Source organism: Pelodiscus sinensis, chromosome 2, assembly GCF_052426305.1.
Source record: "Pelodiscus sinensis isolate ZL-2025 chromosome 2, ASM5242630v1, whole genome shotgun sequence".
Classification (NCBI taxonomy): domain Eukaryota; kingdom Metazoa; phylum Chordata; order Testudines; family Trionychidae; genus Pelodiscus; species Pelodiscus sinensis.
In genome coordinates, this window is record NC_143053.1 from 148,721,315 (window position 1) to 148,735,964 (window position 14,650).

General features: G+C 40.3%; 1 protein-coding gene across 3 annotated transcripts in view; it reads left to right on the forward strand.

Annotated features, from left to right (window-relative positions):
• LOC102462793 (TGF-beta receptor type-1) overlaps window positions 1-14,650 on the forward strand; it is a 232,374-nt gene that overhangs the window by 104,615 nt on the left and 113,109 nt on the right. Inside the window, exon 1 of one of the 3 annotated variants that reach the window (XM_075921582.2) lies at window positions 7,169-7,326. The exons of the other annotated variants lie outside the window; for them this stretch is intronic. Within the exon in view, the coding sequence (XP_075777697.2) occupies window positions 7,245-7,326 (82 nt within the window). The 5' untranslated portion in view covers window positions 7,169-7,244. Of the gene's footprint in view, window positions 1-7,168; window positions 7,327-14,650 lie in introns of those variants that run through there. 3 annotated transcript variants of the gene reach the window in all.

Sequence of the window (14,650 nt, forward strand, 5' to 3'; positions counted from 1 at the left end):
TCACTTTTAAGTCAATGGAAACACTTTCATTAACTTGGATAGTGCAGGATCAAGCCCACAGAGGAGTTGTGTGCATTCTAAGGGCATAAACTCTTGTATGAATACAGTTTGAAGATAGTAAAGTTAGTCTGCAAGAATACTTCTCCGAAAAGAAATCAAACGAACAAACAAAACAAGGGAAAATAGTTCTGTGAATTCCTATCAACAGATGACTTACTGACCTAAACCAGATTTTAATAAGCTTTAGGAAATTACTATTTTTATTTTAAAAACCCTTTTCTTGGTGATCTGAATATATATTGGCATGTAATCTTCATTTTTCTGTATTCTTCAGCTCCATAATACAAAATCTTCAGAAAAAGAAATAGTAAAATGTGGATTTGGCTGTGGCCAGTTAGAAGATTGGCTGAAACAAAAATCACACTGTTAAATTTTTTTTAAAAACTTTAGCTTATTGTATTTCTCTTAGTATACTTCTACTGTTGGGCAATAAATCACATGAAAATGAAAAGTTACCAGAGTGATTAGGATAAAATTATAATAGAAAAGAAACAGGGAATTCAAGAGAGGGTTCTTTACGTGAAAAAGAAAAAGAAGCCAATAGAAAAGAAACTAAAGAAAATGGGCGAAGGGAAGGAAGAGTCAAATTAAATGGAATTGTATAGCAGAAAGGTAGAGGAATCCATGGTGAGTAGAGAGGTTTGGAGAAGGGCCAAAGGTCAGGACATAGTTATAGAAAAGCTAAACAGGAGGATGCATCTTTCAGAGCAGAAAGAAGGGGTAAAGGAAACTAGCAGAGAGAAGGCAGAAGACTACTTCCCAGAGAGTATCCTATAGTTTTTTCCACCAAGAATATGTATAGATCACTGACATGTAGAGGTTGAGCTATCAAAAATTGGTGGTTGTATTTTTGGTAGTGAACTACACTACCTCACATTAAAATAAATATATTACCCTATTTCATCTGAAAAGCGGGCCGTGATGATCTGCGGATTTCAAAATTGAAAATTATTGTTTTATCCTTCTCAGCCTCAACATGTGATAGCTTTGCTGATGTTAAGCTATGCCTTGATCTACACTACAAACTTACATTGGTATAACTGTCACTCAGGGGTGTAGATTTTCAATACCTTGAGCAATGGAGTTATGCTGATCTTACCCCTCTGTAGATTGTGGTGCTAGTATACTTTGAGTAGACCAAAACCTCCAACCTGTCCACACTGTTTTCCTTTCCTTGAATTAGTAACATGGCCAACTGCTAAGAATGGAGCAGCTATATCAAATGGTGTAGAATCTCCATCCAGAAGGAGTCTGGAATCTCCATCTAGAATCTCCATTTGTGTCAGTAGGTCCATTGTCAAAATGAAGTTACTGTAAAGTGGGTTTACAACTGGTTGAAAACTGTATTAAAAGCATGGTTGTCAATATCTTATTGTCAAACTAATGAGGTCTGACATGGCAGTAATATTCAATATTTTCATTGTCTTGGAATATGGACTGGAGGGCAATGCTTATGAAATTAGTAGATGACACCAACCTGAGAGGCATTGCAAATACTTTGGAGATCAAGATTAGAATTCAAAATGAACTTAGAGAATTGGTTTGAATTCAACAAGATGAAATTCAATAAAGAAAAATGCAAACTATTTCACTTAGGAATGAAAAATCAAGTGCACAACTACAAAATAGGGACTAACTAGTAATATTGCTGAAAAAGATCTGGGGTCATAGTGGGTCACAAATTAAATATGAATCAACAATGTGATACAACTGTGAAAAGGGCAAATACTGTTTTGGAGTGCATAAATAGGAGTGTTTCATGTAAACCATAAGAGGAGGGCATTAAACTTTAAAAAAAAAAAAAGTCTACTAAATATTCTTTTTGTGCTCGGAAAACAATGCATGGAGCCTAGGTAACAAAAAGAGAAATTGGCATTGCTCATCTATGAGCATAAATTTGATCTAGTTGCTATTACTGAAATGTGATCATCCGTATATATTATAAATATTACAGTTTCAGCTACTAACCTCATTGGACACAATTTTGGGGCAACAGATCTTCGTCTTTATTACATTTTAGGATAACAATTACATGTGTATATGAATCTATGTCTATATATTCTGGAAAGTAGTATTTTTTTAGTTTAAAGTCAGTTGACTAGCATAGCATCTGTTACATTTTAGGGAGGCTAATTTTGTTTCTTTGTGTTTGTGTACATACACGCAGGAATTATAAAGGTATTATTTCCATTCAAAGGAATGGATCCATTACAGCAAAAAGTCAGAATTAACTTTTCTTACCTGTCATTTTGAGGCTTTTTGGATCCACTACTTTGGATATACTCTTCTCAGGCTTATATAGATTTGGTTTTGTCTTCCCTCAAGTCAGGACAAAGAATGTAAAAAATGGCCATAAAAAGTCTGATGTCAACAAAATGATTTTTGTTTCTGCAGCTTAAATTATAATAATTGTTAATGTTTTGGTTTTGCTGTGCTTTGAATGCTTTGCATTCATCTGCGGAAGGTATAGTTTCAGAAATGCGCCAGCAGGGAGGAACTCTAAGGGTTTGTTTTTAAATATCCTTTTATTAAAACAATGGGGGGAGGGAGGGGACGCCACATCCATTCTTCTGGGCTGGACAGAAATACATTTTGAGTTATGACTTGTGTCCAGAGCCATGGTTCCATGTTAGGATAAATCAGAATTAGAGGTTGAAAAATTTAAGTTTACCTTTCCACAGTATTTTTTGGTTGACTTACTCCAGTGCTGCTGCTAGGACAATGAAGCTGTGCAGAAGACAGCTACTAAAATGCTTATAGAGAAGTCTCAAGGTCAGGCATGTATGTGAAGGGAGGGTAAGAAAGAATCATATTAGGGAAACAGAATTTATCTGTTTGTGTACCTTTATAAGACTTGTGACTTTTGAGTTTGTGATAGCACTGACTTTTGATAAAATATGGGATAAAACGTATTTGTAAATTAATGTTTTGTGTCCAGTGTCTTTTGGTGATACCTACAGAAAATTTTAGTGGTATTAGTAATCTACATTTTCATTTTCTAGTTAAAGCCATTAAAACTATATATATTTGAGAGAATTTGTGTGGTCTTCAAAATTGTTGCTTTTTGTAAGCAATGATTTGCTTCAGTGATCCTGAATGGCGAGGTCTATGACTTCCAGAAAGGATGGTTTGTTATTCTGAAACATGGAGAAATGCCATGCAAGACTGCACTATCTATAAAACAAGTAGTGGATTGCTGTTGCAGAAATCAATGCTATGCAAAACTGCTACCTCCCCAGGGTAAGTTTGCCATAATTTGCTTTAGCCAGAATATTACATACAGAATGTGAAATTACTTATTCTTACATATAATAAGATTATAAATCTAATGTAGTTACATATTTAAATAAAAACACTTGAAATGGTTGCAATGTATTATAGCTTTTACTCTGTGCAGTTGAAATCTTTTTCTCACCTTTCTTTGCATTCTTGCTTTGTAGCAGTCAAACATTTATTATTTTGATTGGAATGGGATTGAAATGTAAATCAGCATTGATGGTTTCTTCTAAATCCAAGGACCATAACACCTTTGGTATTGGCTCCTTGGCATCGGGTGCCCAGTGCCTCCAAACTGACTATACCCTTTGGTACTCAGCACTTCACTGATTACTGTTTTCTTCGCCAATATCAGATGGTAATTTTTTCTCACTGTCCAGAAAGTCCAGAGAAGAGCAACAAGAATGATTAAAGGTCTAGAGAACATGACCTATGAAGGAAGACTGAAAGAATTGGGCTTGTTTAGTTTGAAAAAGAGAAGATTGAGAGGGGACATGATAGCGGTCTTCAGGTATCTAAAAGAGTGTCACAAGGAAGAGGGAGAAAACTTGTTCATTTTGGCCTCTGAGGATAGAACAAGAAGCAATGGGCTTAAACTGCTGCGAGGGAGGTTTAGGCTGTACATTAGGAAAAACTTCCTAACTGTCAGGGTGGTTAAACACTGGAATAAATTGCCCACGGAGGCTGTAGAATCTCCATCTCTGGAGATATTTAAGAGTAGGTTAGATAAATGTCTATCAGGGATGGTCTAGACAGTACTGCGTCCTGCCATGAGGGCAGGGGACTGGACTTGACTACCTCTCAAGGTCCCTTCCAGTCCTACTATTCTATGATCAGTGGGCTTACCACCACAGTCACCACTACTAGAAAGGCTAAGGGAGGTCATTACAAAATGTTTATTGTAGAACTTCTACATCTGTAAAGGGAAATGTTCCCTATCCCAACCTGCCTGGCAGGTTACTCTTGACAGGTCTTGTCCATCCTTTGGAGGAAGTATATTTCTTCTCTTCTTCCTCCCCTGAACATAGCAGGGAATCATCTCATCTTCTACTCCTTATCTCCAGCTGCCCACACCCTCCCTATAGTAACTCAGTGGGATTTAGGAAAGAATCCAGAGATCAATCAGCTAGGAAAACCTCAGGTTATTGTAGGGAGTCTCCTTTTGATATCCTCTATGTGCACTCCATGGCCTGACCATGCTGGACCCCTTGAAATAATCATCCTTGCCAGAAAGACAGTGTTTCAACAGTTTCCAGAACCAGGTCAACTTCTCTGAAAAGGCAAATTCAGCCTCCTCAGTTGATTCAGTTGCATACATATGTGCTGCAAGATAAAGATGAAGAAAAAGAATAGCAAAAGCATTCTCCTAAGCAGGACTATCAAATGCCAGCTCCAGTATTTTCTTCTCCAATGAAGTGGTCAACCTATCTTCACTGGCCTTTGTATGAATTTAAAATCTTCCAGGATTAAATGGCTAATGGATACTCTGGATAACCCTTTTGAGATAATACAGGAGGATCAACCTAAACATCTGAATATTCTCCACTCTACAGCTCAGGGGAGATTAGCCATGCCATTCAGGGCTGGGCTGCTGAAACACATCAAACCAACTGGCAAATGTGAACTTCTGTCTCTGAAATCTCCAAGAAAGCAGACAGAAGATAGTATGTCTCTGAATATTTATTACCAGCATCCTGCTCCTCACATACTCAATGATACTCAGTGAGAAAACATCAGAGTATGATCAAGGAGGTGCAAAATCAGTATTAATAACAACTAAAAGGCAAGAATGGATTAGTGAAGCTACTTGGGCATCAATGGAAAAGAGAAGAGTGAAGTTGTGATACTCAGACCTCTGTGGTTCAAGAGCCAAATTAGCAATCAACATTACCCAAAGGAACCCATAAGCAAACTAGAACAGGAAAAACAGTAAGTAATCCTCTGGCACTGGGGGGGGGGGGGGGGGGGGCACATCTACACAGCAGGGCAAAAGTTGAATTAAGATATGCAACTTCAGGTATGTCAATTGCATAGTTGAAGTTGAAGTAGTTTAATTTGGCTTTTGGTGCTGTCTACACAACTGGAAGTTGAAAGAAGAACACTCTCTTCCTTCGACTTCTCTTGCTCCTCGTGAAATGAGGGTTACAGGAGTTGGAGTAATAAATCCTCCATCTTGACATTACTTCAATGGCTTGCTGTGTAGATGCACACTTTGTTTTTTCGAAATAACGTCGGTTATGCTGAAATAACGCTGCCCTGTGGACCTACCCTTAGAGACTAACACTTTTCTGTTATAAATTATTGGGTTCCTATTATTTCCAGTCCAGTTTCCAACTCACCTGAAGAAGTAGGTTTTGCCTATGAAAGCTCATGATACTATATGTATATGTATATGCATGCTTGCAGGGTCGGCTCGAGCCATTCGTGCACTCTGGGCATCGGGCATGCGATGCATGCATGGCTCCGCCTGCCAGCGCGCTGCGCATCTTACAGCTGCAATCTGGCGCATGGCGCCCGATTGCAGCTCTAAGGGGCGCCGTGCAGCCCCCGGCCCCAGGGCACCTGCAGGCACCCTCCATAGCTTGGCGCTCTGGGCAACGGCTTGGCTCGTCCCCCCCCCCCCAATCCAGCCCTGCATGTATGTTAGTTTCTAAGGTGCCCAGGGCTACTTGATATTAAAGTTACAGACTAATACAGCTACCCTTTTGAGACTTTAAAACAGGAAACTTAGCAGTACTGGAGGCCCTGTTAAAATGCAGATGAAAAGCCCCTATGGTAGACTTGGCAGAATTCAATTTTTATTTTTAAACAATTTCAACAGATAGTATTGATGTTTATTTTTAAACATTTTATAATATTTTATCAATTTTTCACTTTCATAGCTGTGGGACATTGTAGAGTGCACATTTAATGACAATTATCACTGAAATTCAAAAAGTTAAAGTTTGTATAAGCTGTTAAAACATGAAGTTACAATACCATAGATCATAATATTGGAACAATTTGTAGAGTGGGGGTGAGCCCTAGAGCGAAACTGTAAATCCTGTATATGATGGGGAGAACACTTCAAGCCAGGTAGTTATACTGTGTAACTGTAGGGGTATGTCTACACAGCAGTGTTATTTAGGAATAACTGACATTATTCCAAAATAACATACTTGCTTGTAGTGTAGATGCAGACTATTTCAATATAATGTTGAAATAATGTCAAGTTGGAGGACTTCTTACTTCAACTCCTGTACCTCTCATTTTATAAGGAGTAAGGGAAATTGGAGGAAGAGTGCTCTTTTGTAGACAGAGCTAAAAGCCAAAATAGGCTATTTTTTTACTTGAGCTAAGCAATTGACATAACACAAGTGGCACAGCTTATTTCGGCTTTAGCCCTACAATGTAAATGTGCCCCAGATGATTTAACTTTCCTTAATGCTGCCTGTAAAATTTGGAAATACTGCAACCCTACTTGCCCCACCGATCTGTCCCAAGAGAGGGGAGTCAGTTTCAGTCTAACAACTTACAACTATTATTTCTTCTCCGAGATATTGAGTCAGTGAACCGAACTGTGAAGGACGGGAACCACTTCAAGCCACGGAGTGCAGCAGCACCCTCAACCCAGCACCAGTTTCTTTTGCACGCTGGTTATGTTGGACTTGTGGTTGTTAAATGGGAGAGATTAAGGTGACACGAGGGGTGGGAGCGCCCATTGAGCGGCTATTGCTGGCCAGGAGCCCCCAGCCGGGGATAAGCGCCTCTGCCCTGGGCTGGGTCGGCGCGTTAGTTCTTTCTTTAAAGGGGAGGAGGCGGGACTTGCGGGGCTGCTGCAGCCAATGGCGGGGAGGGGGGGAGCTCGGGTCTCTGTGTCTGAGGCTGGGGGGTCGCGAGGCTGAGCCCGGGCGCGAGCGGGCAGCGCCATGGAGCTAACGGCCCCTCCGCGGCCAGGCTGGGTCTTTCTCTCGCTGGCGGCCGCGGCGCTGCTGCTCCCGGGGGCGGCGGGTGAGTAGCGGCCCCGGGGGCGGGGAGGCGGCTCCGCGGGTCCCCGCCGGCTCCTTTCAACAACATGGCGCAGGGGCCGGCCGGGCGGAGCCGGGTCCCTGCGGGGCGAGTCTTGAGTCTCCGCCGCCCGCGCGTTGGACGGGCAGGGGGCGGATCGTTGCGGGGACGCTCGGAGCTGCGGCATCCCGGGCCTAGCCTCGCCCCTGACACCCCCGCCGCCTGTCCGGCGTCCCCGCCGCCCCCGGCCGGCCCGGCGTGTGTGTCTTGGCGAGCTGGCGTGTCTGCCGCTGGCGCTTTCTCCTGGCGCGACACAGCTGGGTCCGTGCCCTGCCCGCTCACTGCCGCCCGTGCCAGCTCACGGAAGGCAGGAGGTGTGTCAGGAGACAGCGGGGCTGGGAGGAGGGGCCTTATTTTGGGTTAGAAAAAGTTTATTAGGGGACGGAGATCCCAGAGAATGAGGGGAAGCCCAGCTTGAGTTTGGGGATTTCGGGGACAGTCTACACTGCAATAAAACCCTCGTGGTAGTAAGTCTCAGAGGCCGGATAAGGGACTTAGGCTCTCAGGCCTGGTCTGCATTTTAGCAGAAGGTTGGATTAAAACAGGCAAGTCCAGCTGCATTAATTCCGTAGCTGGAGTCAACATATCTTCAATCCTGTTTCCGCACTGTCCCCATAGTGGGAGGCAGACAGGAGCAAACACTCCAGTTGGCTTCCCTTACTCCTCCTTTTGTGAGGAGTAACAGATGCCAGCCAGAATTGCCCTCAGCATTCGATTTACGGGTCTGTTACTAAACGCTAAATCGAATGTCAGAAGATCGACCTGTGGAGTGTCGATCTAGTGTAGACATGTCCGTAGGGTGCATGTTATAGGTCTAGAAACCACTCTGGAGTTGTTAGAGTGTAAGTTCTGAGAGAGACCCCTCAACTCTTAGCCAGGACTCGAGTCCCACCCTGAATATCTACACTGTTGTTTTTAGCCCATTCTCAGGTAAATCAGGCTCAGAGACGTTCATATTTTTTCCCCATTTTTCCCTCTAGCATGGTCTTGCACTGTGGCTAGCCAGGCCTCAGCAGAACTTTGAAATGGAAGGGAGAGTAACAACCTAAGGACCTTTCCATGCCTTAGTAGTGAGCTACTATTCTACATTGACACTTTTTGCAAATGCAAAATATACAAATAGGTGAGAAGATGCAGCAGAGCCCCACAATTGGACTACATCTACACTATGACTTTTCTTGGCAAAAAATATGCTAATGAGGGGCTCATTTGCATGAGTTGTGATCTCATTTACATATTTTCTGCCAATCCGTTTTTTGCTAGGGGTTTTTGCACAGAAACAAGCAGTGTGGACATTTTTGTTTTGCGCAAAAAAAAACCTTTTCCCATAAGATCGGTAAATCTCATTTTTGGGGCATAAGGATCTTGCGGAAAAAGGGGGTTTTGCGCAAAAAGAAAACGTCCATACTGCTTGTTTTGGCACAAAAATGGATCGGCAGAAAATATACAAATGAGACTGCAACTCATGCAAATGAATCCCTCATTTGCATATTTTCTGCCAATCCGTAGATTGTCCTGTAGAAGCTTCTCTCGTTGACAGGTTATTTTTTCTGTTGAATTAGTAAATTAATCCACCTCTCCCAGGTGGTAATTAAGGCAATGAAAGAGCTCTTCTATCAGCATCTAACTGCATCTACACTGGAGATTAGATCAATCTAACCCTCAGGGTAGGTGAAGCTCTGCTGCTTTAGTGGCTGTAGTATAATCATAGCCTTATTGTCTTAATTAAGAGAACAAAGACTTGAAAGAAGCTAATAGACAATTTATTTCAAATTGCCAAATTATCTGACTTCATAATTTTAGATAGAAATAAAAATAGTCTTCTGACATGTAGAAAAAGGGATAAAAAGATTTTTCTCTAGCAGTTATTAAAAATTAGTATACATGAAGGCAATAAAATGAAGCATCTTCTTATCTATTTGTATATTTTACATTTGCAAAGTGTCAAAAGTATAATAGTGGCTTACTACTTAAGTCTGGGGGACAGGTTCTTAGTCTCCCTTGTTAAATTAAGATCAAACCTCGACATTCTGTTACAACAATGACAAAATCATATTTTAGTTTGGTGATCTGTTTGTTTTTACAGCCTTGGCAGAACAAGGCTTGCTGTTTGTTGGTGGAAACTTACAATCTAACAGTTGCCCATTGTCTTACCTTTGTGTACTTAAGAGGGTCTTATCTTGGAAGCCATTGTGTTGCTTCGCTTTTCTTCCCCACAGCCTTACCTAAATTAGATGAGTACATTCACACAGGAAGATTTAATTTATAAGTTAATATAGAATAACTTCCCTCATTCACTGATCACCATACAATGTTCATAAAATTATTATATATACCAGCTGCACTTCTGTCATGGTATATACCAAGCGAACACATATATAGAGATGATGCTAAATGAACTGGCACATCAGGTGCTTCATATCTTGAAAATACGATCTCTTGTGTACTTTGAGCCATGAAAGAGTTAACTCTGTTAGCATTAGCATCTGAATTAGCACCTGTGTAGCTGAATGATGCACATGATACCTCAGATCTTTCCTTTCAGTTCTGCAAACAGACAAGTGTCACTGCATCTATTCCATTTGGGTCATATTTTGAAGCAATTATAACATAGCTGTGAAGGTTTCAGTAAAATAACAAATATTTTGTATAACAAGAGGGCAGCAGGAGGTGGTACTGGAGAATCTGAGACTTGGTCTAGTGGGCTACATCTTTGTATTGCCCCCAGATTTTTTGAGGTCATCATCTTTGTGAATACTTATCTTTAGTTCTACTTGGGAAAACGGAAATGTGAAATTTTGGGTTTTCTGATCAATTTCACATTACTTACAGAATTCTGAAAGGCATGAGTGAAACAAACAGATTCTTGTTAATTTAAAGCGTCTTGGGATAATCATGAAGAACAACAGGATTGGGAGCCCAATTTGTAGACTCAAGAAGACAACATTCCATTGACTTTTGTTTGGCTTATATTGGGAGCTATCTTTAAAATCTTAGGAAAATTAAATAAATTACTTTCTGTAGAAAATGACTCTCTAAGCTTCCTGTTTGGGTGGAATTTTCAAGCTGTTATGGAAAAATGCATAGTTTGGCTCCAACACTAATTTGGGGGAACAGTTAATTTGATAACAACATGCGCTACCAAAAGATGAGTTTTTTGGTCCACCGTTGTTTTTTGGGAGTCCATATATGTTAACAGATAAATTTAACAGTGTAAATATATGTGTGTCCAACTGAGGGCATTTAGCTGCAGAATAAGACAAACAGTGTGTCCAGACAAATGGAGTTTATGCTGACTTGGATTTAAGATGCTGGCTGGTGAATTGAGAGATGGGAGAGAGACTTTTTTTTTTTTTAATGTTTACCTGGTAGTAATCAGGAGAATGCTAATAGGTGAGTTAAGGCAATAACCAATCCAAAAAGAGCCTAGTTATCTTGAAATGAAAAATGTATATGAATTGATATAAAATTGGCTCCTGGAAGATCCCAGGAACTCCATGTGGAATGTATGCAGTGTCCTAGTTATACATTATCACAAAAGCTACATGTGTATGAAGTATGAACATTTTTCCATTAGGGAGGAAAATATGCAAGTATTTCAAAGGCAATTAGGAAAAGCAAAACTGCAATACTAATTCATATCAGTGGGTCATCTAATCCAGAAATTCTACCTTTGACAGTAGCCATACCAGTTGCTAGAGAGGAAAATGTAAGTAACCCTGTATTAGGCAGGTCTACCTTTACTGAGGCTAGCAATATCCAGTCCACCATTGAGAAAACAAAGTTCTTGAATGTGAATCAAGAGAGAAAGTGGCATATAGCTCTAATGTATGCCATAGATTTGGTTTTTGGAATTGTCCAATTCTAGACCAATTGATCTTGGAAACTATGACCTAATCAAGCAAGGAACCATTTGCAAACAAACTCCCTGCCAGTTTCCAGGTCTCTCTCACAAGCGAGATTCAGGCTTGATCACTATAGTTCTGGCCTTAAAGATCTCCAAGTGGGATTGTTGCAGCTCTCTGTTAATCTGAACACTCCAATATTTAAAACATTTCATTTAGTCCACAGTGCAGCAGACCATCTTCAGGGTGTTAATTCTTATCTTTGTTTTTACTTGCAAAATTGTATTGAAAGCCAAAAAGATATTCAGTTCTTTCCTAATAACTGCTGTAGTTTCACTAACATTTTGGGATTAGGAGTTGATATGAGTTGAACCATAAGATAAATTCTCTATTTTGATGTGGGCTACAATTTTTAAAAAGTTTGAGAACCCTGGTTTTAGTTGGTATAAATCTAACATGGAAGAATGATTTTCATAACCTGACTAGCTGTATATATGGTGCAATCTTTATTAATCCATATTGAGGGAGTTGGAGAATGGGACAATAAATGATGTAATCACGAAATTGCGTTAAGAAGATCTAAAGAATTAAAGAAAGATTGGACATAATAGAATCATAGAATGCTAGAACTGGAAGGGACCTTGAGAAATCAAGTTCAGTCCCCTACCATCATGGCAGGACCAAGTACCAGCTAGATCATCCCTGATAGATTTTTATCCAACCTGCTCTTAAATATCTCTAGTGATTGAGATTCCATAACCTCTCTTGGCAATTTAATCCAGTGTTCAACCATCCTGACAGTTAGGAAGTTTTTCCTAATGTCCAACCTAAACCTCCCTTGATGCAATTTAAACCTATTACTTCTTCTTCTATTGTCAGAGGCCAAGGAGAACGATTTTTCTCCCTCCTCCTTGTGACACCCTTTTAGATACCTGAAACTATCATGTCCCCTCTCAATCTTCTCTTTTCTAAACTAAAGAGGCCCAATTCTTTCAGTCTTCCCTCTGTAGCTCATGATTTTTAGACTTTTAATAATTTTTGTTGCTCTTCTCTGGACCTTCTCCAATTTCTCCACATCTTTCTTGGAATGTGGTGCCCAGAACTGGACACAGTACTTCAACTGAGGCCTAATCAATGCAGAGTGGAGTGGAAGAATTACTTCTCGTGTCTTGCTCACAATACTCCCGTTAATGCATCCCAGAATCATGTTTGCTTTTTTTTTTGCAATAGTGTCACACTGTTGTTTCATATTTAGCTTGTGGTCCCCTATGGCTCCTAGATCTCTTTCTGCAGTACTCCTTCCTAGATAGTGGCTTCCCATCCTGTATGTGTGAAACTGATTGTTCCTTCCTAAGTGGAGTTCTTTGCATTTGTCCTTATTAAACTTCGTCCTGTTTACCTCAGACCATTTCTCTAGTTTGTCCAGATCATTTTGAATTATGACCCTATCCTCCAAAGCACTTTCAGTCCCTCCCAGTTTGGTATCATCTGCAAACCTAATGAGTGTATACTCTGTGCCATCATCTAAATCGTTGATGAATATATTGAACAAAACAGGCCCCTTTGAAAGCCTAGTTGACAGTGGGCATCAGCAACAGATCTCTTTGATTAGTGGTGGACAGTGGACCCGTGAACAAATTGATTAGGTGTATAAATAATGATCATGATAGACAAACTTGTTGATTGTATTCTTATAGAATTACCAAATCATTTGTGGACGGAGTGACTGTAGTATGTATTTTCCTTGGTAGACTGGCTGTTGCTGATGATCATTATTTATTATTTGTATTGCTATTGCATCTAGGGGCCCTAATCATAGATCATGTGTTATATAAACACCGAATTTAAAACTATAGGGAAGACAAAAATGAAATTACTTTCCGGTTTTATTTATATGTTGGATGCCAACAGGAACAAATGAAAACCTTTTATGAAATCAAATGGTGGTGACTCATATGCATTAAATCACAGTTGTGGTGGAGTATCCTTTATTGTGAGATTTCTGTTTATATTTACGACTCAATGAAGTTGTTTGTAAATGCTTGAATATTCTAGATGTAGCAGTATCCCTTCTTGGCTGTGTTTGTAATAGACTATTTCTAGGACACTTCTGTGGGTTTTTTTAAGTGGGTAATCTATACAAGAGCCAGTAGAGATTCTCCCTGTCATTATAGCCAATTTAGGTATGTTTTGTTTTTGACCTATTCAATGATTTTTCCATTACAAAATCTTAAAAAATTCAAAGCCAGTGAACTTTTTTGTGTGTGCTCCTGTTGCCTAACAACTGAATCTTTTTCTCTATAAAACATTTTAAAAAAAACCAAACATATTTTGCTTCAAGGCGAAGTTCTTGTTTTTGCCAGTTTTCAAGCTGAAGTTAATTTATTTTATAGTTTGTAAACTCTTAAAACGGCCCTATAATAGTAATGCTAAAAGACTCTTTAAAGGAAAGCTGCTGTTAATTATACCTTAGCTAAATAACATATTTACTAAGAACATCATGCAACCTGTTTACGATGAAGCTAGTTTTTAGCAGGTCTCCCTCAATGCTGCAAAAATTCCTCTTTCTTTGAGAATTCACAGGACTTCACATGTGACAGCTCTTCATTCCTTGCAGTGACTAAAATGTCAGCAAAGGTTTTTTTCCTTTGACACAAGGAGATAGGTGAGAAATAATACAGTTCAAAGAAAATTGTATTGAAAAAATTGGGACTTTCATTCCACTTCACTATAAGCAAAGTTTAACTATTGTCAGAATTCATAAGTGTTAATTTCAGTTCTTTATATTTAAAACATAGCAGATTAGAAACATTACCAGTTTGGTTATCCATAAATGAGTACTGCTGTTTTGCTTTTTTTCTGTGGAAACTTTTTTTTTTTATCAACAATCTGGAACACACATAGATTAGGATGTGGAGTCTGCAGCTGCCATTTGAATTCATAAGGAAGTCTAATCTCTGCATTCATGTATAGCTGGACCACATAGTAACCTTTTGTAAGTTATGATTGATATCCATTCTAAACAACCTTCAGTAGCTTTTAAAATTTCCCAGACTTTTATTTTTCATGTGAAACTAGGGGGTGGCATCCCTTGCTCGCTATGCTTGCCCACTCCCTTCTCACAGGAGTAGGACAACCCCAGCTCTCCCCCAGGCCATGGGGAAGGGCTGGGCTGCGGCCACGCTATCCCAGGCCCCTTCTCTCCCCACCCCCAGTCACGCTAGCCTGGGCCCCTTCTCCCCACCCCCGGCCACAAAGCCTAGGCTCCTTCTCCCTCCCCCAGCTGCACCAGCTCAGGCCCTTTCTCCTCCCTGCCAGCCCAGGCCCCTTCTTTCTCCCCCGACCGTGTCAGCCTGGGCCCTTTTTCTCCCCTTCCTTCCCCCATGCCAGCCCGGGCCTTTTCTCTCTTCCTGGCTGCACCA